A 26,098-nucleotide genomic window follows, 5' to 3' on the forward strand; every position below is an offset into this window, starting at 1 on the left:
CTCTGGAGATCTATATATATCTGTGAGCTTGGCATGCCAACACCAGTGCCTGTGTGACATAGCAGGCATCAAATGCAGGGTCTTCACAACAGCCATGGGCTCTTTGGATGTGTGGTGGAGTGGGTTTTGCTGAGTGCCGGTAGTGGCAATGCAGAGTGGTTTACCTCTGTGTTTTCTCCTTCTCGCTTGGGAAGAGAGCCCATCCTTTGGGTCTCAATTGTGGATGGTGTTTCAAGGCGTTTCTATTGTGCTCATTGCTGGAGAGTCTGAGCAACTGGTGTTTCCCTGCATCTCGTTACGATCATGTCATCAGGACTAGGGTTCAGTAGGGCAGGAGGCGGCTCATGGGAATGGGAGACTTTCCCCAGTTCAGAACCATTCCCGCCCAGCAGTAATTGGAAACTGTTACCATCTGGTGCCAAATGAGATGGTTGTCTCAGTGCAGTGCCTAATGGGCAGCTGCCCACAGTGCACCTGGCATTAACTGGAACTTTGCTGGCAGTGACAGCAGAAGCACCAAAGTCTGAATGCGGGCAGAGGTTGAAATATCCTCAGACTCCTTAGAGATGGGTGCCTCCAGGTCGGGCTGAAATGCTCTGTCAGGGAGTCAGAGTAGGAGGCCACAGCTATGAGTAACCAGAGGACATTGATCTCCATGGCTGCCAATGGTAGCACCTTCCACCAGCTCTAAATTCACTTCAGACTTGATAAACCAGTGGGACTGAATGCTTAAGCCCCAGCAGCAAGGTACATGAACAGAGTACATCTCGTCATGTTATCCAGGTGCTCTAATGAAAAGTGCAGTATAACACCAAGAGGGAGAGGCCAGTGCTTGAGTGCTGAGGCCCTGATCTGGCAGACTGACGCACATGCTCAGCGTTATACACTGCGAGCAGTTCGGTGGGTTTCAATGGAGCAACTCACTATGCAGATAAACGCAGAACTATAGAGAGGTAGGGCTGGAAGGGACCCGGAGGCAAGTCTTTGCTGGATCTACGCCTGGCCCAAAGCCCATAAAGTCAATGGGAGTCTTTCTGCTGATTTCAGACACTTTTATATAAGGCCCTTACCAGCTAGTTCACAAAGCCCAGTTCTTCGGGAGGGTCTCCCAGTGGGAAATGGTGAGCTGCTGCTTATGTGACAACCCAAGACGCATCATTCCCACCTTCCTGAAAGATTCCTGCTTTGAAGCCTCTTGATATTTTAACATCATGCTCAGGAGCATGGATTACCCTGAGATGGAGAAACAAACCGACTAGCCCCAGGGAGTCTTTGTTGTGAGAGTCAACCTTGCATTGTGCCTGCATCCTCTAGCTCGAGGTGCTTTAGTACCTTAAGCTAGACTTCGGCCTTGACATTTTTAATTTTCCTGCCCACATGTAGCAATACAGGGAATCAGTCCTCCTGGCAGAGGTGGTGTCTATAATAGAAAACTACAAACTCTTAAATGATCTTCTGCAAAGTTTTGTCTCCTTTGTTTCCCCGGGGGCCACACACCCCATCTAGAGTGCTGTGCAGTAGCCAGAGACATCTAATGGCTGAATAAAATATTGCAAGTTCATGCATGGCCTCAGGAAACATGATTTAACAAGTCAGCGTTTTGCAACTAGTTTGACTTCAGTGTGGCTGCAGCTTTGGAACAGACAGACGGTGAAAGTTGTTCTTCACGGGCTCTCAAAGATGCAAACCGGTTCAATAGCCCGTCACGGGACCAAACATCAAGGTTCACCGTGGATGTCTGGCACTTGCCAGAGTGGTTGGTGCCATTCTGGAAATTCTTACTACAATAGAAAATAGCCAAAAGGAGGAAAACCTTGTTTTTCCTTCTCCGTCTCTCATTAGACCACTGGGCCCTGACCCCGGGAAAAGGAGGTATTTGCTCTGGCTGTGAGTCATGCAGGCTGACTGGCACTGGGCTCTGATTAGCCATGGCCTACCCTATTGTTGGTCCATAGGCAACCATGGGATGGTGGAGACAGTCAGTATTAGTGAAAAGAAAAGGAGTACTTGTGGCACCTTAGAGACTAACCAATTTATTTATTTATTTCAGAGTAACACGGCTGTTACTCTGAAACCTGTCAGTATTAGTGGTTTCTCCTCCTTAGTTGGGGCTGGAAGGCAGAGAACTATACGTGTTTGTAGCTCTGCTGAGAAGGGTGCAGAAGAACCAGCGGTTACTGGAGCCTTTAAAACACACAGCGACTCCTTAGCAAGGAGGATCTCTGTGAAGGAAGGAGTGGGCAGCTAAGAGAGGGGAAGGGAAACCGCTTGGGTCCTCTCCTGAGCAGAGACTGATAGCTCTGCCAGAGCCAGGCAAGCATTGTGCATGCCTCCCCATGCAGCTCTGCCAGGGCACTTTGATCCCAGCCCGCAGCCCCCATCTGTTTGTCCTGCCGCTCTGCTGATGTACCTCACACCAGACCTGCAGCACCCCGATATTACAGGGCTGGGCATTTTCCTATTCAGAGACTGCTAACCAGACCTAATTGCTGCTAGGCATCGTTCTAGGGCCCCTTCTGGGCTCCAGTCCCAGAGCACAGCGTGTTCCTGGATATGAGTGAGCCTGCCAGGGGAAGGTGACCCAATAAAATCTGTGCTGAACAGGGCAGTGGCTGCTGCCAGCATGAGGGCACTACACACAGGGATGCACTGGGATATTCAACCCATTTGCACAGATCACTAGCCGCTTTAAAGCTGAAACACCTGTTTGGGAAACTAAAGACCCTGCTTCATTCCCCTGTCCTACTCCAGTATCCCATAGGTTAATTCCAGTATAAAATCCCTCCCTCCCCCCATCTCTCTGTGTGGTGGGGGGTGTTCCTATTTGTGGAGGCTCTGCCAATCACCCCATGCTGCGAACCTGTCTGGAGGTAGAGTCCTCTGCAGCCCCACAACTGCTCGGCTGTGATTGCTCATGTGTTGGATGCGTTGCATGGGTTATCCCCAATATAAAACTCCACACACACTCCTTGTAACATTGTCGGCTTGTTCATTTCCAGGAGGAAGAGGATGGACATGCTGCTCAAAAGGGCATTGGCCGGGCTGCTCCTGTTGGTCATGGTCTGTGACGTATGCTTGTGCCAAAAGAACAGAAGTAAGTTCAGCTCTTGTGTCTGTCTCTCCTACTTGGTTACGCTGCTGAAGTCCTTGGCCCTGGGAGCTCTGGGGCACATGCCTCTCCAGCTGCCTTCTCCTGGCCTGCTAAGCAGCCGCTTTGTATCTACTCCTATTCCAATCACTCTTGAAATGCTGAATGTGTGGCAGAGCTTGTGAGCAGCATCCAGGTGTCCTGACTGTTAGGCCCTGGCGCTATCCAAGATAATGCTCTTTAACACACCCTCCTATTTCTTTTGCATGCACTTGCTCCATAGCTCCCTTCCGTTGGTCTGTCTGACATACACGCTGTCTCTGGTTTTGAGCCAGCTCCCACTAAGTCTGCGATAAAACTCCTACTGACTGGGAGCAGGCCCAGCCCCTCTGATCGTGGCTCGCCCCTTCTTGCTTTCCGAGGTCAGGCCAGCTTCTTCCACTCTTGATGTGTTTGATCTTGCCTCCTAGTTAATCGCTGCGTGGCCTCCAGAGCAAGAAGCTGCACGGAGTGTATCCGAGTGAGCAAGGACTGCTCCTACTGCACGGACGAGGTGAGCGCCTCCCCTCTCAGGACTATGTTACGCACAGTGTGGTCACATGGCCTTTCACTAGAGAGAGGCCCCCCATCAGCCTCCAAGAGAGGGAACCTGTGTTTGGATCCAGCTTCACAATTGAGCCCTCTCCTTCTAATAGGCTGGATCCCGGCTTTGGCAACATGTGGCTCCACGCTGTCTCTGTCTGTCACTCACAGACAGTTTGGGGGTATTCCAAGATTGGGCTCAGGCCCGTCTCTCTTTTGACCTGTCGCCTCCTCAGTGCAGTCCTCGTTCAGACTGCCGGAGAGCCTCCCTGTAAGGGGAGCTGTTTAAGAGGCTCCTTTAGATTCTGCTTCCTCAAGAAATGGGTCCAAAGGGAAATGAACCTGGCGGCAGTATAACCCAGGCAGGGGGACGGTTTGTGGTGGGCTCAGAGCAGGGATCTCTGGCTGCTCAGGGATAGACGCCAACCCCCAACTCTGGAATGAGAGCGAGGGGTGGGCATTTGGGTCTGATGTACCCCACTGTGAGATGAGGGGTTGGGCTGTGATCAGACAAAACAATTGCCCCACTGCCTCCTGGTCCCCAGTCTCTCCAGTCCAATGGCACAAGTTACCACGGTGCAGATCTGCCCAGACGTGAGCTGGATAGGCCAGTGGCGAGAGTGCAAAAGCATTTCTTGCAAAGCTGCTTTGTCAGGTAGCAGGGCCCCGGTCCCAGCAGGGTGAGGGGGGCACATAGGGTAGACCACACAAGAGGTGCTGGCTCTGTGTGGGGAGAGAAAGGAAGGTGAGAGGAGGGAGGGGAGGGACTCAAGTGAACCAAGAATGCAGGAAATAAGGACCAGTGAGGAATTTTTAAGAGGGCTTTGTTGTAATTTCAGACTCAGATAAGCCTGATCCTTGGCTCAATAGAAGGGGGAGGGCAGGAGAGAGGGAGCAGAGAGGAATTGGGATGTAAAACACAGGCGGGTGAAGCACAGAGAACGCTAAACCCACAATGTGGGAGAGATTGAAGAGTCAACAGGTGGGGGACTCTCCCTCTTTTCTATCTAAGATGACGTTTCAATATCTGTTATATGCTTTCCGGGGGGTAAGTGTTTGCAGGGGGAGAGGTCTGACTGGCTGAACACCGTGGTCCTCACGAACGGGAGGGGAGCTGGGGCCTGCGACGGAGAGGTGTCAGAGGGGCAGTCTCTCATGAAGCCGAAATGCCTGCCCAGCTGAGCTTTTTCCACTCCTGCCCTCTGCTATCCTAGCGGAGGAGGGGCTGGCTGCCTGATCCCCCCTCCCTGAATGCTTCCCATCCTCCTGGACTGTTTCCTAACTCTGTGGGTTTTCCTCTCCTGTGGTCACAGACTTTCAAAGAATCCCGATGTGACCTGAGAGAGAACCTGGTGAGCTATGGCTGCATCCGGGCCAGCATTGTGTACGTGAGAGGAGAGATGCTGGTGCAGAAGGTGAGCAAAGAGCACCAGAGCCCTGGAGATAATCCACCAATGTTCTGCTCCTTGTTTCCTTGACAAGCCTTTCACTTGATTGCATTCGCACAGCTCTTCAAGGGACATCAGCGTGTCCCGAACCTCACCTTCTGGTTGTTATAACCCGCTGAGAGAACCCCCTCCAGGTTCCTAAATACTTCTTTGCAATTCCACACGGCTAGGCGAATATACATACCAGCAGCTACTGTTTACATAAGGCCCACTCAAAAACAGGATATGCTCTTTGCTAGCTGATTAACGTACCCCATTCTCAAAGACCTGCCGGTGAAACGGATGCATGAACAAAAAGACACGCGCATGTCAAGCTCTGTTCGAAATGCAGGAGTGGGTGAGGCAGCTTGACAGGCTAACTCTGGCATGGGTAATGGGATAACAGGCTTTATCTCGGCTCTAGGGTGCCAGTCAGAATTCAGCCAAGGTTGACAGCTGAGTGGATCAGGACATGGGGGAGGGGCAGGGAAATGTTGTGAGAATGTCCTGGATCTTTTTCCGCCCTATTGGAAACAATGTCGTCGACAATTGACCCATGTTGCCCAGCTCCAGTTGATAGATATTGATTGGAAGCCCTGATGCCTGTTTGGCAGCCCACCCGAAATGAGTTTGGGATCATAGCACAGTGCCCCTTGGAAAGGGGTAACGGCCACGTCCATCCCGCCACAAAGGGCACCGAGGCCTTGTCGGCACGGCGAATTTGGGGCAACCTCTCCCTTCTGTTGCTCTCGTACAGTGTAGCTCCTCCAGCCCTAACGTAGACCGGCTGCTGGTGCCCTTGCACTGTCCTCTCACCCTGCCCAATCAACATGGCCTCTCTGGGGCTTCCCCCTTGCCAACGCTGGTGCAGCTGGAGTGAGGTGGGCAATGGAAGGACTCATGCTGACAGGGCAGCAGAATAAACTATTCTCAAAGCTCCCCATCCTCAGGTAGGTTAGACACATCTGGGCACAGTCAGCAAGGGCCTGTCCTTAGAAATCGCACAGATAAGAAGCAATCCACCTAGTTAGCACAAAAATAAACATATCTCCAGCTGGGGGGTTAACCCAGACTCACCTGGGTGCAGGGGTTTCCCACTGGTGTCAGTCCCGCCAGGTGTCCCCAGCAGCGCTTCCCCTGAGCACATGCAAGGGGAAGGAGAATGAAAGTTGACCCCTTGTTCACCAGACACCAGCTATTACCCCTGCCCCTCATCGCAAGCACCAGGGTGAATCTCCTCTGCTGCTCTGCTAACGCTTTTCCGCTCTCTCCTCTGGCAGAATGTTAGCATTGACATGTCTCTGAAGAAAACCCAGGTGTCCCCACAGCAGATGATCATGCGGCTGAGAGCTGGTGAGGAGGCCAGCTTCAACATGGACGTCTTCCAGCCCCTCGAGAGCCCTGTGGATCTCTATATCCTTATGGACTTCTCCTACTCCATGTCTGACGACTTGAGCAACCTCAAAAAGATGGGCCAGAAGCTAGGTGAGGCTGGAGCTAGGCATGCTAGGGGAGGAAGGGAAGCCAGGTCCCCCTACTGACAGCATGGGCAGAGAATCTCCACCCAGGGCAGGGAAGAGTAACACAACCGGCAGAGGGGCTGTGTGCATCTGGCCACCAGGTGTTTGTCGTTGGCCCTCGCTGCTTAGTGACGCACCTGGCTCTTTCTGGCCTGGGGTCCCTCTCCCCACCTGGAGTGTTCCTTCTGGCCCTTGCTGCACTACAGGGCCCATCATGAGTCCTCTTTTCTAGTCTCATACTAAGCAAAGCTGGGAACCAGTGTCCTAGAGAGCTGGTGTGTTCTGTGTGGTGCCCAATGACCCAAATGCTTTGTTCCCTTCATCCCATAACCCCTTGCACTAGCCAGGAGCCTTACCATGTGAAGATGATGGGAAAAGGGCTCTGGTCCCTGCCAGTGCATCCCAGCTCACTGCTTTCTCTCCCTTCCTCCTTCCCTGCCAGCGGAATTCCTGCAAACCCTGACCTCCAGTTACACCATCGGATTTGGCAAGTTTGTGGACAAAGTCTCGGCTCCACAAACAGACATGAGACCTGAGAAGTAAGTGGCGCTGAGAGGCCCCGATGGACAGGCTTCGATGAGATTGGTCAGGGAACGCTTGTCTGTCTCCTAATTGGCTCCCCTGCTCCACAGTCTCCAGTGCTCAACCCCCCTGTCCAGGTTTCTTCTCTTGCTTTGATAACTGCAAACCTCTTCTTTCCTGCCTTTCTGTCCTCCGCGCCGGTGTCTCCCAAACGCCACGGCTAATGCCATCGGCTGCCTGCCCTCCGCACTGGTGTCTCCCAAACGCCACGGCTAATGCCATCGGCTGCCTGCCCTCCGCACTGGTGTCTCCCAAACGCCACGGCTAATGCCATCGGCTGCCTGCCCTCCGCACTGGTGTCTCTCAAACGCCACAGCTAATGCCATCGGCTGCCTGTCCTGCCACAAGCCCACGTCGGCCCCACTCCTTGGGTCCCATCCTTGGTTTCCCCTTTCCTACGACAACAAATTGGAGCCGCACATTCTTTTATAGAGTTTAAGGCCAGAAGGGACCAGATCATCTAGTCTGGCCTTCTGTACATCACTAAACACCATCCAGTTCCTTCCATGCCAAGCCAACTACCAGAATTAGACCAAAGTATTACCACCTTCAGGAGACTAGACTTCAGAGCCCTACATGATCTTGCTCCTACTCATGTCTCTGTTCTTGCTGCCAGTGCTCCTCCCACTCGTCTCCCCTCACTGCTCCTCATGTCACTTTTTGGACCTCTCGGCTTCATGCCTTTGTGCTGCCCTGCTACCTGGAAAAGGGGTCTTTGTTCTGGGACCACCTGTCTCTCCTGCTTCTAATCCTTCTTTCTGCACCAATTGCTCCCGGGATCTCTTCTACCTTCTCACCGGTGATCCTCATGCAGGGCCCTTCCTTGCACACCCTCTTGTCCCATGCCTTGCCATGGGTTGCTGGGGCAGTACCTCGCTCTGTGCCAGACATGTTTACGGCACCATATGTGGTGATCTCTTGATGACTTCAGTAGCCAAGCCCCATTGGAAAGCCCTTGCTTCCCCTTTTCTCCATCAGGCTGCGAGAGCCCTGGAGGGATGCCGACTCGCCCTTCTCCTTCAAAAATGTCATCCGCCTGACCAGCAACATCAATCATTTCAGCCAGAAACTGAGGAAAGAGCGCATCTCGGGCAACCTGGACGCCCCGGAGGGGGGCTTTGATGCCATCCTACAGACGGCTGTTTGTAAGGTGAGTATGGAGGGGGCTGGCTCCTTTAGATGGTTTGTGTGTTTGATGGGAGAGCAACAGCAGGTGGGATGGGTGACTAGCAGTGTGGCTAACCTGAGCCCAGAACTCAGGGCCATACCTGGTGGGAGCTACTGCTCTCCCAGGATGGCCAGTCCGCTGCACCTGCTGCTGTTGCTGAGATGGCAGCTTGTCTCGTCTTCCTAGAGTAAACCCCACTGAGAAGGTGCCCCCAGTCTGTGGTGTTCCCCTTGGGTCCTCTTGCCCTCTGAGTGTTCCCTTGTTCCTAGGGTTGTGTGGATCTGCTCCCCAGAGGCCAGCAAGTCATGGCAGCATGTGTTCTGGCTGGCTGGAGAAATGGATATTTCCCTTATCAGTAGGCTAGCACCCTGCCACATATATACAGGAAACTGCCTGCTTCTCCACTGTGGCTGGACCTACCTGGACCTCCCCAGAGGCTCGGTGGGAGATGTGCACTGGGGGAGCAGGGAAGGGGTGCTTTCACCCCTTTCACCCCTGCCATTTTGAATTCCCTGGGCTGTGTGGCAGTTGGATGTGTGCACTAGCGGCGAAGGCGGGGATTATAAATGGAGGCTGGTACCCCGAGCCCCAGTGACTTTCAGTGAGGAGTCGGATGCCATGCTCTGAAAAGCCCTGCCTGCCACCGCTAGTGCGCTCGCTTGGGATTGGCCCTGTGCATTGTGTTTGATGGGCAAGTGAATGAAATGCCCATCACCCCCCTTCCCTCTGGCCCTAGGAGAAGATTGGCTGGAGGAATGACAGCACGCACCTGCTGCTGTTCTCCACCGAGTCTGCCTTCCACTATGAAGCTGATGGCACCAACGTCCTGTCAGGGATCCTGCCGAGGAATGATGAGCAGTGTCACCTGAACGGAGTGGGCACCTATACCTTCGACACCAGGCAGGACTACCCCTCCGTGCCCACCCTGGTGCGCCTGCTGGGCCAGCACAACATCATCCCAATCTTCGCCGTCACCAACCACTCCTACAGCTACTATGAGGTGAAAGGGGTGGGCGGGCAGACAGCTGGGTGGGAGGCGCAGGGAGTTAAGGCACTGGTCACGGGTAGGGTTGCCAACTTTCTACTTGCACAAAAGTGAACACCCTTGCCTTGCCTTGCCCCACCGCTCCTCCAAGACCCCGCCCATGCCACTCCCCTTCTCTGAGGCCCAGCCCCCACTGGGTGGGGGAGTGAGGGCTCTGGCTGTGGGTGCAGGCTCTGGGGTGGGGCTGGGGATGAGGGGCATGAAGTGCAGGAGGGTGCTCTGGGCTGGGATCGAGGGGTTTGGAGGGTGGGAGGGAGATAAGGGCTGGGGCAGGGGGTTGGAGCATGGGAGGGGGTCAGGGGTGCAGTCTCCGGGCAGCACTTACCTCAAGCAGCTCCCAGAAACAGCGGCATGTCTCCCCTCCTGCTCCTGTGTGGAGGCGCTATGTGCTGCCCTGTCCATAGGTGCCACCCCCACAACTCCCATTGGCCACGGTTCCCGGCCAATGGGAGCTGCGGGGGCGGCGCTTGGGTGGGGGCAGTGTGTGGTGAACCCTGGCTGCCCCTACGTGTAGGAGCCGGAGGGGGGACATGCCAGCTGCTTCCCGGCAGCTGCGCGGCATGGAGGCTAACAGGAAGCCTGCCAGCCCCGCTGCGCGGCACCACCAACCGGACAGTCAGTGGCCTGGTCAGCAATGCTGATTGGAGCTGCCAGGATCCCTTTTCAACCGGATGTTCTGGTCGAAAACTGGACACCTGGTCACCCTAGTCATGGGGCCAGATAAGTACCTCAGAGGGAGATCAAGGGACTGCTTAGGAGGAGAACTGTATGGATGCTGAATGGGATCAAATCTCTGTCAGGGGACCCACATCAGCCTGTAATTTGGCTGGTCAAGGTGGGTGAGGTACTACCTTTTATTGGACCAACCTCTGTTAGTAGTTTGGCTGTGATGAAGCAAAGGGAGTGCTGGTCACGACCCTAGGGGTCAGCTGGCCAGGAATTCTCAGTCAGAATTATTTCCCAGTGGAAAATGCCCTTTTCTCAACATTTTTGAAATTTTCTGTGGGGAAAAATTTCAGTTTTGCCAATACAATTCCACTTTCCATCAGCAAAACGGCAGCTTCTTGGTTGGAAGGCCCTTGTCAGTTTCACTTTCTGCTTTCAGACAGGCAGCCAGCAAGTCAAAATGTCTCATTTGGGTTCTCCAGAAACTGAATTTTTCAGGCGCTCTCCTTCGTTGGCATACTCTGGCATTTCCCCTTCCCCTTGCGTCTCTCTCCCCTCTCCTGCGATGGAGCAAAAGGGCCGTGTGGCACCGCTACCCACTCTGAACTGGGCATTGCAGCTCAAGGAGCGAAGGGTCCTGACTTCAGCCATGATGAGCGTCAATGGGAGCTGCCAGCACTCAGTACTTCTGAACCTGGAGCCTTAAATTACTTCCTAAGGAGGACTCCTGGGGAGGGGGCACATGTTCTTCTCTTCTCTGACGTGTTAAACCACATCACCTAATCTGCCTTCATCTTCAGCGGGTGCCAGGGACTGATCAGTCTGGAGTGGGGCGAGGCTGCTATTGAGCTCTATCAGATCCACAGGAACCCCCCCATTCTGACTTCCTGTGGGGCTCAGTGCTGGTGGGCAGGGCTTGGGTATATGTTTCTTGGGAAGCAGTGAGGACATCCAGTGGCTGGCGAGGTTTGTCTCAGGTGTGTTTTTCTCCTGAGGCGATCTCTGGCTCTGTTTTCCTGCTGAAGGTATTTGAGCTCCATATGAAGATGGGTCTGAGACATAAGGTAGGGGTCTGAGTGTGTCCAGCTGCAGAACCCAGGTTTTGGTTTGGCCTATTATAGAGAGAGGGGACAGCTGTCAAGTTCTGATCCGAATGAGAACCTTTCCACAGTTCGCAGATGGTGAAATCTAGGTTTTTCACTCAGGCCTAGCTCTCGTTCCACCTCGAGCTGGTTAGTGAAATGCTACTGACGTGCCTATTGTGTTAGGTGAGAGGAAGATCTGGGGAGGTGTGTTGTGCAAATGTTTGGCTAATGACAGGGCAAAGGGAAGAATGGCCTTGTGGATAAGGCACTGGACTGGGACTCAGGAGACCTCCATTCTGTTCCCACCTCTGCCGCAGACTCCTTGAGTGTCCTCGAGCAAGTCACTTCATCTCTGTGCCTCCGTGTTCCCACTGCAAAATGGGGATAATCACCCTTCCCCCACTCCAGGGGTGAAATTCATTCTGGTGCTGTGGGGCCCAGGCACTGCAATGGCAAGTGCCAGAGAAAAGCCTACATTAAAGTGGGGAAGGTATGGGGTGCAGAAAGGAAGAGGTCCTTCTCGCTTCTGGGCATTGAGTAGGCCACCCTCCAAATCCATCCCCCCCTAAAGATCCCTGGACTGAGCGGGGTTGTCCCACTGGGTTTGTCGTGCTGATGAGGGTGGAGGAGGAGGGAATTCAGAACGACAAGGTCCCGCGTGCCGCCTGTCCTGTGCATAGAAAATTGATGGTAGCAGCAGCTGCTGATTTGAAGGTGCCCCCCAGCCATTCCCCACTGTGCATCTTCACTGCCGTCGTGTTTGGAGTGATGCTCGCTCTGAATCTGGAGGTGACATGGGGGAAGCCACTGCTTTTTATTAATAACTGACTTAAACAACCTGAGCAAGATGGGGCCAGGGATGTCTCGCTTTAGGCAGGCTTCAGAGAAACGCCACCCACCAGCTGTCCGCTCCAGCACAAACTCCCATTGGCTGTTCGTAGCCTGAGGGCAGGGCTCTGTTGCCTTTGCTGCTGGTTTATGGAAATGAACCCTTGCATGGGTGTCTCTGGAACCGCAGTGTTCCTTCAAGGGTTTGTGGCTTAGCTTCGTCTCCCTTTATTTTTCAGAAGCTGCACAAGTATTTCCCCATCTCGGAAATTGGGGTGCTGCAGGAAGACTCCTCCAATATCGTGGAGCTGATTCGCGTGGCTTTCGAGGTAAGAGACGACCTCTGGGGTCTCAGTCTAGCTCAGAGAATCAAGCCACTGGGTAGGGGGAGCATTCTGCCAGGGAAAGTGCAGTGGAGCCCTTTGCCACCTCCTGGGCAGGTGGGAAGGGGTGATGTGGATGGGTTATGTGCTGAAGATAAGTGCTGTTGGGATCTATCTTTCGTTCTTCCATCCCAGCGTATCCGTTCCAAGATGGACATCCGGGCAGACTCAGTCCCTAAGTCCATGAAGACAGAATTTACCTCCTTGAAATATGTGAAGACAGAGTCTGGCTCATTCCAGGTCACCCGCGGGGAAGTGGTAAGTCCTACACTGAGCTTCTATCCATCTGTAACAATTCTTAGGGTGCCCAGGGTTGTGAGTCACCTTATTACCTCCCTGCCTTCAGCATGAGAGAGATTTGCTTGTGCTGCACTGGGTGTCAGCTCCCTGACACCACCAGTTGTCAGACACCCAAACAATCTTCTCTGGGCTATGCCAGCCAAACTTTGCCTTGCAGGTGAACAGTAGATGCACCCCACTCCCTGAGTCCCTTTGAAGAGTTCTCCTATTACGTCCAGCCCCTGACACTGGACACTCACAGAAATTACCAGGTTTGCTGTCCCCAAGAGAACACTACACACATCTTGACTGGTTCAACACAAGACCAGCTCCTATAGGACATCAGAGCACTGAGATATATTTATAGTGAAAACAATCAGAAGTTTATCATCAAAGATTAAGATTGAAGAGACAGTGAGTAAGGATAATGGAAACAGGATGGGTACATGCAAAACAAAGTAGAGCGCACTTCCTAGAGTCTAAATATAACAGACTAAACCTCTGTCTAAAGAGGCTGATCTCATCCAAAGCAATCTCCCAGCATCTTCAACCAACTGGCCGGGATCCCCCTTTCGTGATTGCAAAAAGCACTGTCCTTTTGCTTCCTCAGTGAAGGATAAAGAGGTGTCCTTTTGCCTTCTCCTTATATCTCCCGCAAATTCATTGTTTGTCCCCAGAATTGGGATCAGGGCTGGCTCCAGGAACCAGCAAAGGAAGCAGGTGCCTGGGGCGGCCAATAGAAAGGGCAGCACTCCCTGCATTATTGGGGCTGCACGTCCGGGTCTTCGGCGGCAATTCGGCGGCAAATCCTTCATTCCTTCTCTTCCTCTTCGGAGGCAGCTCAATCAGGTTTTTCTTTTTTTTTCTTCTTCTTCTTCGCCGCTTGGGGCAGCAAAAAAGCTAGAGCCGGCCCTGGTTGGAATGACCCCTCCTGATGTGTTGACCTCACAGCTTTATGCTGACTTTGTCTGCAAATGGGGCACTTCCATTGTGTTTGCTTGCAATGCTTAATTTACACGTCAACCAAGGCAGACGAGTGAATGTACAGCCTGTGTCTGGCAGAAACGTGTTTGTCAACCCTGCCTGGATTCAGACTTTATGAACATATGTTCATGGTACAGTACATACATACATCACTTTTAAAATATCATCTGTACGTACACGTCACAACAAGTATGAGGATCACTATGACAAAGGGTTGCCAACTTTGTAATATTTAAAAACCAGACACTCCATACAATGGTATAACATTCTTTTTCCATGACACAATAATTCTGTTCAGTGGGTGTCAGTTTTTTTACCTCAGAAAGCGACGGGCAGCTTTTTGTTCCTTTCCCCCATTTGCATCACCACCGCACCCAAACCAGTGTCTGATGCATCAGTGCATAGTTCAAACATTTTGTCAACATTTGGACTGGGCAGAACAGGCTTTTCTGACAGGATTTTCTTTACCTCATCAAAATCTTCCTGGCAAGCTTTTGTCCCCACCCTGTTTTATTTGGCTTTGGCTTTTGTGCAAGTCTGTGACAGCAGACACAATGTCACTGAAACGTGCACAAATCGGTGGCAATATTTAACCAACCCTGTCAAAGACTGGACTTGTTTTTCAGTCTGGGCCATAGGCCAGATAACAACAGCTTTCACTTTCAGGGGATTGGGAGAAATTTGGCCACCTCCTAACCAATGTTCTAAATAAGGAACTTCATCAGCTTCTGTTTTACATTTTGACACCTGTACAGTAAGACCTGCATCTCTGAGTTTTGTTAGCACAATGCCCAAGTGGTTTCAGTGATCTGACCAAGAACTGCTAAACAGTGCAAAGTCATCAGTATAAACTCAGGTAAAGTCTTGTAGCTCATTTAACACTTGATTAATGAGCCTCTGAAAAGTGGTTCCTGCATTCCTGTGCGCTCCACAAACCCTCATGCCATCCGTCTTGGAGACTTAGCTGGCCCTCATCATCATGGTATCTGAGCACCTCAGTCTTCAGTGTATCCATGCTCACAGCACCCCTGTGAGGTAGGGCAGTGCTGTTATCCCTATTTTAGAGAAGGGGAACTGAGGCACCCAGACTAAGTGATTTGCCTAGGGTCATGCAGGGAGTCTCACAAAGCAGGAAAATGCACCCAGGTCTCCTGAGTCTCAGGCTAGTGTCCTAACTGCTGGGCCATCCTTCCTGTCTTGTGTAGGTTAACAGCAGTTTTGAAATGTGCATGTTCCTGGTGTTATCAGAGTAATAGCTGGACTTAAGCTCCTTGGAGCAGGGACAGTCTTGTCATGTGTTTGTACAGCACCTAATACAATGGGGGCCCTCATTTATTATTGCAGCTTCTAGGTGCTACTGCAATACAGATGAATAATAGCGGAAGGTACCGTGCAGGCCGAGCCTCTACAGCCAGGGCAAGGTAGTTCCCCACAATTCATTTATTGTCCTGGAAAGGGGAGAGCTTTTTTTTTTTCTTAAATACTTATCTCCATCCCTCCCTTTACAATCTCCCCAGACTCTCGCCTCCAGGCCACCAGTTCAAATCCACCAGAGCAGCAGCTGGATCTAGAAGGAGTGTTTGGCCACTGACCGCTAACAAATGGTTCTCTTCCATTCAGGGCAGCTTCATGGTGCGCGTGAAAGCTCATGAGTACGTGGGCGGGGAGCACGTCTGCAACCTCCCCAAGAAAGAGCAGCACGGGGTAATTCACGTGAAACCCTCCTCTTTGAGTGACAGCCTGAAAATCACCGCCTCCGTCATCTGCGACGTCTGCCCCTGCGAGCAGGTATGGAGGCTGCATTCCCACCCTCTTCGCTTCCAGGGGAAACCCCGGGACATCCTCTGCTCTGTTACAGACCGGGATTGTAATGAATTGGCTAGTGTGTGAGCACCACTGCCCTCTACTAGATGGGATCCTCACTGTTCAACTGTGTGTCATATTCCCCTTGCAGCTACCAGCTAATGGAGATTCTCCTTTAGCTCAGGTAGCCAGGGTTTGTGCTTTCAGAGCAGGAATTCTGTCCTTGCTGCTGCCATGAATGCACAAATGGCTGGGGTGAGCAGTGTAGTATCAACTGCAAAGAGGTTGGGGGCTGTGGATTTGTTTCACCATTGGAGGTCTGGGGGTGGAATGGAGTTTACAGATGTGTCTGCTCGGGGTGCTGCGGGCAGCATCTCCAGGCCTTTTGAGGTGGGCTTCCCAAGTGAAGTGAGTTTATTGTTCCCAGCTTCCTGTGGAACAGATTCCTAATCTCGCCAAGGAGACATTTTGCTACAGCCTGTGCACAGAGCTAGGGATACGGTACCTGCTAAAAAGAGCTCCCCTCTCATCCTGCTGAAGATCTGCCCAGCCCCCACCCACCTTCTCTTCTTCATGTGCCCTCAGGGGCCATCAGCAGAGGGTCCTAGAGACCCTAGAGCCTGCTAGTCCATCTTCTAGGGACACGTGACTGGGTCTGAGTCCCTGGAGGAGGGTCAGTAACGTCCCCTCTCGTTTTTGTTTACAGCAAAAGATCGTTGGGTCATCAAGGTGCAGTTTCAAAGGGGACTTTGTCTGTGGGCAGTGCGTCTGCTATCCAGGCTGGTAAGGATCCTGTCCAGTGCTGCTCCGTAGGGGACACAGTCCTGGAAACCTCCTCCTCCAGGCTTCAGTTATCAGTGGAGGTCAAAAGATCTTGGCTTAGGCTTTCTCACCCTGTATGTGATGGCTGCTCTCTCTGTGGATGTGAATCTCCCCACTGGGTCCGGTGCCAGGGATCTGTCCCCTGATGGGTCCCCTGGTACCTCGGGCTTCTAAGGCCTCTCAGTGTGTGTGTGTGTGTGTCTCTCTCTCTCTCTCTCTCTCTCTCTGCCAGGCGAGGGGACGTGTGTAACTGTTCCACAGCCTCTTCCAGTGATAACCAGGCCTGCATCCGCCCTGGAGACTCAGAGCCTTGCTCGGGGCGGGGTGAGTGCCTCTGCGGGAAATGCCAGTGCTATTCTGAGGACCTGACCCAGCGCTACGAGGGTGACTTCTGCCAGTTCGACAACTTCCAGTGCCCACGCACCTCCGGCTTCCTCTGCAATGGTGAGTGGGGGCCAAGAGGCTGGCGCCTGCCCGCCTGCAACACGGCTGCTAGCTGGCCTCGGGGGCTCCTGCAGCTCCTTCCCTTGGGGCGCTGCCCAGGCATGATTTTGGTAATGAAGCAGGCGCAGAGCTTTGCCATTCACACCCCTCAAGATGTGCGCTTCAACGCCAGATGTGCAAACACCCCCCAGTGCAGGGGTCAGATCTGGAGAGTTGGGTCAGGACCCATCTCTGCAAAGAGCTTTTCTGAACAGGACTGTCCGAGAATGGCTGCCAAAGCTTGTCTCGTGTGACCCAGACATCCCTTAAGAGTTAGAGCTAAATACAAATACTAAATCCAACACGAAGCCTGGCTTTCAGCCCGCACCTGGAACAAATCTTGCTGCTCATAGGGACTCTGGGGAGAGAACCCAGGACATGGGGCTTTCAGTAAATAGGCCTCTGCTCCTTGAGCTAAAGGAGATTTCCTTTAGTTGGTGATGGTAGTTGCAGTAGATCCTTTTATGCACTAAGAACCAGCTACTAGAGAGGGACATGGCCCCACCACCCGCATCCTGAGCCGGAAGGTTACACTGCAAAGCACAAGGAAGGGAGTGTGCTTTGCTAACCGTAGAGTTGCTTTGGAGCCAGGGCCATAGTGAAGGATTGGTGCAGCTCAGGTCTGATTAGAGCCCTGGGTCCTGGCCCACCCCTCATTGAAGTGAATGGAAAGATGCCCATTGATCTGAATGAAACTGGATCATGTCCCTCGTCTGTAATCAGTATAATCAATTGCTTCTTTGCACCATGCAACCAACTATCCCTTTTCCTCTCCCCCAGGGAGAGGAGGGCAGGTGCCCTCAAAGGGTAAAGTAGGAGGACAAAGCCCAGCTATCTAAGATACAGTGAGGGAATCCTCTAGGGAGCAGCTGGGATGGCTCATGGGATTGAGAGTCAAAGGCAGGAATATCCTCAGGGGATCAGGAGCTAGGGATGCTGCCCAATTCAGCACTCACCTGTAGCATCCGCTCTTTCTCTGCAGATCGTGGTCGCTGCTACATGGGTCAGTGTGCATGTGAAAGTGGCTGGGGGGGCCCTGGCTGTGAATGCCCCACAAGCAATGACACCTGCATCGACAGCAAAGGGGTAGGTTACTGAGTGCGGGGCGGGGGAGGGCAAACTAGGTGGAGGCTGGGTCTGACTTTCCTGCTGCCCTGGATCCAAAGGGTTCGGGGTCAGAGAGAGATCTGGATCTAATTAAGCTGGGGCGCTGGATGGCCTGAGAGAAGCAAGTGCAGCTACGGGTAGCACAATGCTCTCCCTGGCCCGGTGCTATCCCATGAGTGGGGGAGTTTCTTCCTGACCCCAGTTGATGATCAACTCCTGCCCTGACACATGAGGATTTGATGGACCGTATCATTTTTATCCCAGCTGGTGTCACTGTCGGTAAGTGATGGGGATGGCGGGGGAGAAGTTGACAGGGCAACACTGAAGGAGAGCCGCTGCTCTAGGACCTCTGTTACCAGCAGCGCTAAGTGAGGGCTTATCACTAGTGTCGGAGGCTGATCCTGGCCCCTTCTACTCCTGCAGGGGATCTGCAATGGCCATGGGAGATGCGAATGCGGCAGGTGCATCTGCGACAAGTCTTCTCCGTACACGGATCTCACCTGTGAAATCAACTACTCCCTGGTAAGGCTCCCAGTTCGATGGTCAGAGACCAGTACTCCTAATGCATCACCTCTCTGCTCACAGCCTGGCTCCTGAGCCTCTGGGGGAACATGGGGCTCTTGAGAGGGCTGGGGGGAACCCCAAACGAGGCCAAGAGCACATACAGGCTAGAAGCAATCTCCTGGGGATGGTCCTGCTTTCTCCTCAGGCTCGTTAGAATGGTTTCCATCCTGCGGCAGCAAGGCTGGTGTGGCTGCTGAACGGCCACAGAAGGCTCTTAGCCAGGTGTGTTTAGCTCACCGATGCTATTACACTGATAAATACAACAGTATACTAAGATATGTATTCACAGGAAGGGAGCATGCCTAGTGGTTAGAGTGTAAGTCTGGGATTTAGCTCCTGGCTTCTATTTCTGACTCTGAGACACTTAACTTCCCTGTGCCTCGGTTTCCCCAACTTTAGCTACTTCTCAGGGGTGTGGGAGACTCAGGTTGTTAATGTCTGTGAAAGCTCTCTGAGATCCTCAGATGAGAGCTGCTACCTCAGGGCAGAATATCAGTGTTGATTATTTTATTGACATGGGGCTGATTCAAAACCCCAGATCTAAATATCTCCTACATTTGGGAAAGTTTGGCTCTGGATCAAAACTTTGTGACCCGGGGCCGGTCTCTGTTGATACACTGCGTGCATTGCATGGGTAAGTGCATGTGTTTGAATCTGGGGTTTTGGTTTTGCTCAATATAGAAATTAGGAGCCAGTTGCCAAAATCTAAATCTGGGTTCAGATTCCAAATGCCATCTTTGGGCCCAAAAGGAAAAGCATCCAGGATTGTCTGGGATTTCAGTTTGAATCCGTAAAGGGATTAGAACTGAGCTGAGCTGGGTTCCCACTCACCTTCTGCTGCAGAGTCACTCTTTGTATGTCACCGCCGCACACTTTCACTCTAGTCCCCCCCAGTCTGATGTCCCCTCTCCACCCCTGCCCCTACTCTGATGATGAGGGCGCATGAATTGTCTCCCACACTCATCCTTCAGAGTCCGACTTTGTCCCTCCCTCTCTCCCTCTCACCGTCCGATGTCATGTCTCTGGTGCACAGGTCGTGCTGGGGGTGTGCGAAGACATTCGAAGCTGCGTCCAGTGCCAGGCCTGGGGGACCGGGGAGAAGAAGGGGCAGAAATGCAAGGACTGCCCTTTCAAGATCCAGATGGTGGATGAACTGCAAAAAGGTACTGAGCCCTCAGCCTGCGGGTGTCGAAGCTGTGTGTGTGTATCTGATGTGGCTTGCCCGAGCCCGGACTGCGTGCATGTGCGTGCGAGCAGCGCCTAGTACAATGGGGCCCAATCCCAATGGGAGCCCCTGGGTGCTACCTCCCATGACAGCAGTTGCCCCCACCCCTGCTCTCTCTCTAGTGAAGGAGGTGAATGAGTACTGCTCGTTCCAGGACGAGGAGGACGACTGCACCTACCGCTACACCCTGGAAGGGGATCCCAGCACACTGCACAACAACACCATCCTGGTGCAGAAGAAGAAAGGTGAGCGGGGCCCTGTTGGGGGGAGGCGGTGTGGCTAAGGCTCAGAGCTAGCAGGGCCTTGTGCCCGTGCCAACCGCTGGTCGCAGCTCAACTCTCTCTCTGCCCCTTGCGGGCCTCAGGGCTGCAAACACTAAGTCTGAGATCCCCTCCGGTGACCATCCTAGAGGCCACTTCTCTCCGAAAGAAGTGTATGAACTTGGGGCTAGTGAAAGGAGCCTCTGAGAGGGCTAGAGCCTGCCCCATCCACAGCACAGGCCCAGCATGGGCAGGGGAAGGTGCAAGCTTCCCTCTCGCTGCCCTATGGGGCCCCTGCAGGGCCAAGAGCATGGCTCAGTCTGCAGCTCACGTCTCCAAGAACACCTGCAAACCCTGGCTTGCCTGCCCTGCAAAGGGGAGTGCACTCCACAGCAATAAGCTGAAATATCGAGGGACCCCCTGGCTGAGCCCCCAGCCACTTCTGGCCCATGGCTTGTCTCTGCACCTGTCCGTAGCACCCTGAGCGCATTGGTGGGGTTGTACAAATAATGCTAAATGATCTGGCCAGGCCGTGGTCACTCAGCCAAGGCTGCCAGCAGAGGGGCCTGGTAGTGCCCATGGGGATGGTTACTGGGAGCTGGTTATCATTGTCCCCTGGGAACTGGACTGAGATTCCCCCCAGTTCATCCCACACAGGCAACCCAACAGCCATCAGCTGGGAGCATTTTTCAGTCACTCCCGCCCTAGGCTGGCTTTGAACTGGCTCCATGCTGGGGAAGTGAATGAAGAGCTGGCAGCCGCCTCTCCTTGCCTGGCACTTATGGGTGTCTCTGTTAGTGGGTACCTGGGGCAGTCGCAGGGACGTTACCGGACCTAGGTTTGGCTGCACCCTCCCAAGGAGAATTTTGGCCTGCCCTCTCCCATCCCCCCCATCCCTTTCTCTGGCTCCACTCTCCTTCCCTCTCCCTCTCTTCCCACCCCAGACATGCTGGGTCCTGCTGCCCCCAATTAACCGCTAGTTCATTGCTGCTGGTTGCAGAGTGCCCACCAGGAAGCTTCCTCTGGCTCATCCCCCTGCTCATTTTCCTGATGTTACTCCTGGGGTTGCTGCTGCTGCTCTGCTGGAAGTACTGCACTTGTTGCAAGGTGAGATCTGGGTCCCGCCGTGCGGGGCTGCACTCAGACCCCCGGGGCAGGTGTGGCAGATGCAGGGGAATTATCCAAGGCTGAAATCCTAGCTATTGGAAAGCAGCCTTTCAGACCCATCTCTCGGAAGACACTTTACAAAAGGCCCCGCTGCGCCTTTGCTGATCCAGCTGGGAAGCCAAAGGGTCTGAATGTAATGTAATTTGGGGGAAAGAGGGCCAGTTCCCATTGGAACTGAGGGGAGTTTTGCCAGTGGCTTCAGTAGGAGGTAGATGGGAGCTGGCATGTGCCAAACGGTCCCGGCACATTCGTGGCTGTGTCCCCCTTAGGGTAAACACTCCTGCCCACGAGGGACAGCAGTTGCTCTGTGGTTTCGCGGGCAGATGTCTAGGCTTTCTGAACGTGGTTAGCTCCTGGGGTGTTCTGTCCACACAACCGAAAAGAAGCCATGTTAGAACACAGTGAGCTAGGCAGGGTGTTTAAAGGTGGCTACTTCTGTAGTGTAGAGCGGGTCAAGGTGAGGAAAGGCCACTGGGTTCTGACTGTATTTGTAAATCCCACGGCTTGCTTGCCGATCTCTTTTTAAATGAAGCCCCTAGTTTTGTGGGCCTGCTACCAAATGTGAGTCATTTTGCGGGGGTCTCCAGAGCGATAACTGCCTGGCTGTGGATGCTGCTACGCTAATTGGGGAGTTAACAATGCAGAGGCCCTGGTGGCTCTGCTGTACCTAAACACCCACTGCCCACCCACCCGCCAAACAACCAAATGCAGCATTTGCCAGAGGAGAACATACATTCTCTCTAGGACCGAAGTTCCCCCGGAAGTGTGGGGAGGAGACAAGATGTCTCTTCCACATGGTGTCCATGCTCCAGCACAGTTGCTGCTTAGCAGGGTTTCCGTGAGCAGTGTGGGCAGGGATTTCCCCCCAGAGGCAAGGCTAGAATGGAAGCCTGCCATGCACGGCTGAGGAGTTTGCAGCCGTCCCCCTTGCTGCTGTCGTGTGCACAGGCCAGGATGGCATGGGGGCTACGGGAGATGGGTGCGGGAGGCAAAGGGACCTGGCCTCAGCATTCCCAGGGGAATGATGACATGGGGTTGCCAGCTCTTGGAGACTGCACAATTTGTATTCGTGCCCCCCGCCCCCCATGGCTTCCTGTTGCTGATCTAACCCTCTCCAGCAGCATGGGAGGGAGCATTCTTTTGGCACTGTGCTCTAAGGAGCTCCTGGCCATAGGGGGACTCTCCATTTCTGTTTTTTTGTCTCCTAGGCTTGCCTGGCCCTGCTGCCCTGCTGTGCCCGAGGTACCTTGTTCTGGGGGGAGGGGGCCGCTTTCAGAGAGGGGTAGGACGGGAAGGGGCTGGGCAGGAGCAAGACCCCCAAGTGGGGTTAACCCTTCAAGAGCTTGAAAGGCTCAGCAGGGCAAAGGTTCTTAGTGGAGACCATTAGCCAATGGCCTTGGTGGGAGACCGGAGGGCCTGTGTGTGCTCTCTACGGGACAGAGCCGGGGCTGCTGCTAAAGTGCCCCTGGAGCGCGGCTGCTGAACGGGCATTGTTTGTTCAGTGGACAAGCAGGATGTCCTGCTGGGATGATGCACCCTGGTCCCCCATGAGCCATGCCAGCTCTGGGCAGATGCCGCTGGCATCCTGGGCTTGTCACATGCAATAACAATCCCTAAGAGCAAAGCGCCAAACCTCAGGCAGCAGATGGATCGAGGGTCTCCTGGAAGGTCCTCCTGGGGACAGTGATCTCGGGAGGGGTAAGTTCCACAGGGCCCAGGAAGAGGTTGCAGCTGCTGTAGAGAGAGGACGGTTTAGTGGCCCCTTATTGGCGTCTTGGCAGAGAGGCCATGGATGAGTTGGGCCATGGCGTCAGAGCTCCCCAGCAGGGCAATGTGTTGGGGGAGCCTGCTTTGTGGATAAACAGAGACAGTCTGTCAGTCCAGCTCCTCCCAGCAGCACCACATGTGTGCAGGGCAGAGCCTGAGCCTTGGAGCCCTCTGGGCTTTAACCTGCTCCCCCCTCGCCCTGCAGGCCGCACAGTCGGGTTCAAAGAGGATCACTACATGCTGCGGCAGAGCCTCATGGCTTCGGACCACCTGGACACCCCCATGGTGCGCAGCGGCTCCCTAAAGGGCAGAGACACCGTCTGCTGGAAGATCAACAACAACGTCCACAAGCCAGGCTTCTCCTCCCACACCGCCACAAACCCCAAGGAGCTGAGTGAGTGCTAATGCCGCGCGGGGCCTCCCACTGACGCCAAAGGGGAAGAGGGTTTGGCTGCCTTGGGATCTCCTCCTGGCCCTTCACTATCCCCAGGTCCTAGTTAGCTCCTTTCCCAGGACAGCACCCCCATTGTGAGGAGACTCCCCTTCCCTTTCTCTTCTCCCGCCCCCAAGGGATAGACGCCTGCCCCTCAAAGTATATCCCGTCTCAGTTGCAGTGACTGCGAGGGTCCCCCGGGCCCGCCACCATGAGCATCCCTAGATGTTCCAGCCTAGAACAGCTATTCCCAGCAGATGCCCCATCTCTACCTGCTGCCTTAGTTCAGCAGACTGCTGCCTGGATTCAGCTTTCCACTCTCCCTGCTGCTGCTTTGGGAGAGGTGAGGGAAATGGTCACTCTACTCCTCAATCCAGAGTGGCTGCTTCCTTGGGCTCTGGCTGTGTCTTGCCCAGCACTTACTGGTTGTGGCAACTGATGGTCTGAGCACTGTGTGAGCCATCCGAGCCCTGGAAACTAGGCGCTGCTGGCTGGGTTGTGGGCCCCCAAGGCCCCGGCGTTGCCTGGCTCCCAGCTGTTCAAGGGGTGGTTTCTCTGACAGTGAGGGGGTCTGACCGGGGATTCCTCTCTCCAGTTCCTTATGGCATCTCATTGAGACTGGCCCGACTTTTCACCCAGAACCTCATGAAACCGGACACCCGGGAATGTGAGCAGCTGCGCAAGGAGGTGGAGGAGAACGTAAGGGGCCAAACCGTTCTCTCTGGGCTTTACCTTTTGTGGCAGAGGGAGCCAGGTACAGCCAGTGTGAGCTGCGGCTCTGTGACTAGGGCCAGGAAAGCAGGAAGCCGGTTGGTTGCAGCCAACAGGGCTGGGGAGCGGATGGAAACAGACATCGATTCTGAAGGGCTTGTCTTACCGAGGAGGTTCTCTCTGCCGGGGGTTTGCCTCCCTGCCGAGGATGGTACAGACAACAGGGAGGCCCTGGCTTCTCTGGCTGGGGTGGCACAGAGAGGTGGGCAGGAGGATGGGGTTGTAGCGAGGGAAAGGGCTGAGTGGAGCTGGCTCGGTTTGCTGGCTGCATGGTGCCTGCCATGCTGAGTCCCCGTGGGGCTGTAACAGACTCTCTTGCTCCTTACAGCTGAACGATGTTTACAAGCACGTTTCTGGTGCCCACAAACTCCAGCAGACCAAGTTCAGGTGAGTGACCCAGGGACAGAGCGGATGTAGGGGTGCTGGGAAGAAGGGAGGGCCTGGAGCACCCAGGGCTGCAAACTCTCCCAGTTCTGACCCCAGGGTGGGCACTCTGACCTAGAGGGGCACCTAAACTCTGCATGGGCAGTTTCCGAGGAGTAATCCTTCCCAGCAGCCCGGGTGCAGTGGTACCCCTAGTACCATGATGTGAATGCCAGGGATTCACACGCTTGCCATGGGCCTCCCAGCACACCCCCAAAGGCACCCATGGGCTCTCTGGACTACTTCTGGCTCCATACATGGGGCTAAAATGCTATGGGTCTAATCACATCTCACTGAAGTAAATGACAAAATTCCCATAGACTGCAGTGAGGACCCGGTTTTGGCCCTGTAAACATGGTATCCTATCAGCAGGGAGAATTGTTCCCCAAGGTTAACTCTTTGTAAACCACATCCCTGGGCACTGTGGACTCTGGAAAAGCTGGGTCATAGGGAGCAGCAGGACATGTAGGGAACAGTGCTGGGGGTCAGCAGCTCTGGATGACAAAGTAGAGATGCCCTGCGTGGAACTTGTCAGCCAGAGACTAAGGCTGCGTCCCACAGTATGTGGGGCTCTTCGGAACTCGCGATCGTTTGCCACGCATTGCACAAGAGCAAGGACAGAAACTGTAGCTACAGGGAAAAGTCAGAGGTCGGACTTGAACTCCTGCCTTCAGTGGTCCCATGAGGGTGCTCTGCTGCTGGAGCCAGTGGAGCCGCTCTCTTAGTGCTATCTTGCTTTAGACAGACTCTGGATACTTAGAGACCTTCATCCCTCCCCAAGTGGGATTTGGTGGGGTTATTCACTTGCTGGTCTGTTTTTTCCCTAGGTTGCAGCCCAATGCTGGGAAAAGGTAGGTGGAATGTTCACGTCTCTCTCTGTCCGTCCGTCTCTCCGTTCAACTCTGCACTCCTCACCTGTGCGGGTGTCTGTGCGTGGTGTGTGTGTGTATGGGCTGATTGAAAGCTTTGATGGCTGACTAGTGCTGTGAATGGCTGGTTGGAAGAGGCGTCTGATGACCGAACAGGGGCAGAACATGAACTCCTTTCTCTCCTTCCCCTGACTGAGCTGCAGGCAGGACCACACAATTGTGGACACAGTGCTCACTGCTCCCCTTTCGGCCAAGATGGAGATCGTGAAAGTGACGGCGAAACATGTCTCTCAGGAAGCTTTCAATGAGCTGAAGGTGACGCCGGGTTACTATACCGTGACCTCTGACCAAGGTAGGAGTGGGGTTGAGCTTATTGACCAAGGCAAAATAGGGGTTTGTGAGGAGGGACCCTCCCAGCTATGCCCTTTCACCCTCTCCACCTGCGCAGATGCCCACGGGATGGTGGAGTTCCAGGAAGGTGTGGAGCTGGTGGACGTCCGGGTCCCACTCTTCATCAGGGAGGAAGACGACGATGAGAAGCAGTTGCAGGTGGAGGCAGTTGAGGTCCCCATGGGGACAGCGGCGATTGGACGCAGGCTCGTCAATATCACCATAATCAAAGAGCAAGGTGAAGGGGGCGGAGGGGGTGTGATAAGAAATTCTCAAATCTAGGTGAATAGCTCCTAAGTCCAGAAAGGACCATTCTGATCTAGTCTGAGCTCCTGCACAGCACAGGCTGGAAACCCTCACCCAGGGATTCCTGTCTC

The 26,098-nt window shown here is 53.9% G+C and overlaps 1 protein-coding gene across 4 annotated transcripts in view; it reads left to right on the forward strand.

The window, feature by feature from the left end:
• The window catches only part of ITGB4 (integrin subunit beta 4), a 57,490-nt gene that overhangs the window by 10,277 nt on the left and 21,115 nt on the right, over positions 1–26,098 (forward strand). For all 4 annotated transcript variants that reach the window (XM_073312084.1, XM_073312085.1, XM_073312086.1 and 1 more), the window contains exons 2-25: positions 3,000–3,094; positions 3,559–3,641; positions 4,984–5,085; positions 6,378–6,582; positions 7,060–7,156; positions 8,178–8,349; positions 9,104–9,367; positions 12,231–12,320; positions 12,510–12,632; positions 15,258–15,425; positions 16,147–16,223; positions 16,495–16,706; positions 17,728–17,831; positions 18,276–18,374; positions 19,450–19,579; positions 19,764–19,886; positions 20,902–21,008; positions 22,277–22,310; positions 23,041–23,229; positions 23,864–23,967; positions 24,368–24,426; positions 25,290–25,313; positions 25,535–25,683; positions 25,780–25,959. In XM_073312084.1, coding sequence (XP_073168185.1) covers positions 3,000–3,094; positions 3,559–3,641; positions 4,984–5,085; positions 6,378–6,582; positions 7,060–7,156; positions 8,178–8,349; positions 9,104–9,367; positions 12,231–12,320; positions 12,510–12,632; positions 15,258–15,425; positions 16,147–16,223; positions 16,495–16,706; positions 17,728–17,831; positions 18,276–18,374; positions 19,450–19,579; positions 19,764–19,886; positions 20,902–21,008; positions 22,277–22,310; positions 23,041–23,229; positions 23,864–23,967; positions 24,368–24,426; positions 25,290–25,313; positions 25,535–25,683; positions 25,780–25,959 — 2,990 coding nt within the window. The remainder of the gene's footprint in view (positions 1–2,999; positions 3,095–3,558; positions 3,642–4,983; positions 5,086–6,377; positions 6,583–7,059; positions 7,157–8,177; positions 8,350–9,103; positions 9,368–12,230; positions 12,321–12,509; positions 12,633–15,257; positions 15,426–16,146; positions 16,224–16,494; positions 16,707–17,727; positions 17,832–18,275; positions 18,375–19,449; positions 19,580–19,763; positions 19,887–20,901; positions 21,009–22,276; positions 22,311–23,040; positions 23,230–23,863; positions 23,968–24,367; positions 24,427–25,289; positions 25,314–25,534; positions 25,684–25,779; positions 25,960–26,098) is intronic.

The sequence above is a fragment of the Lepidochelys kempii genome, chromosome 14 (genome assembly GCF_965140265.1).
Source record: "Lepidochelys kempii isolate rLepKem1 chromosome 14, rLepKem1.hap2, whole genome shotgun sequence".
Lineage (NCBI taxonomy): Eukaryota > Metazoa > Chordata > Testudines > Cheloniidae > Lepidochelys > Lepidochelys kempii.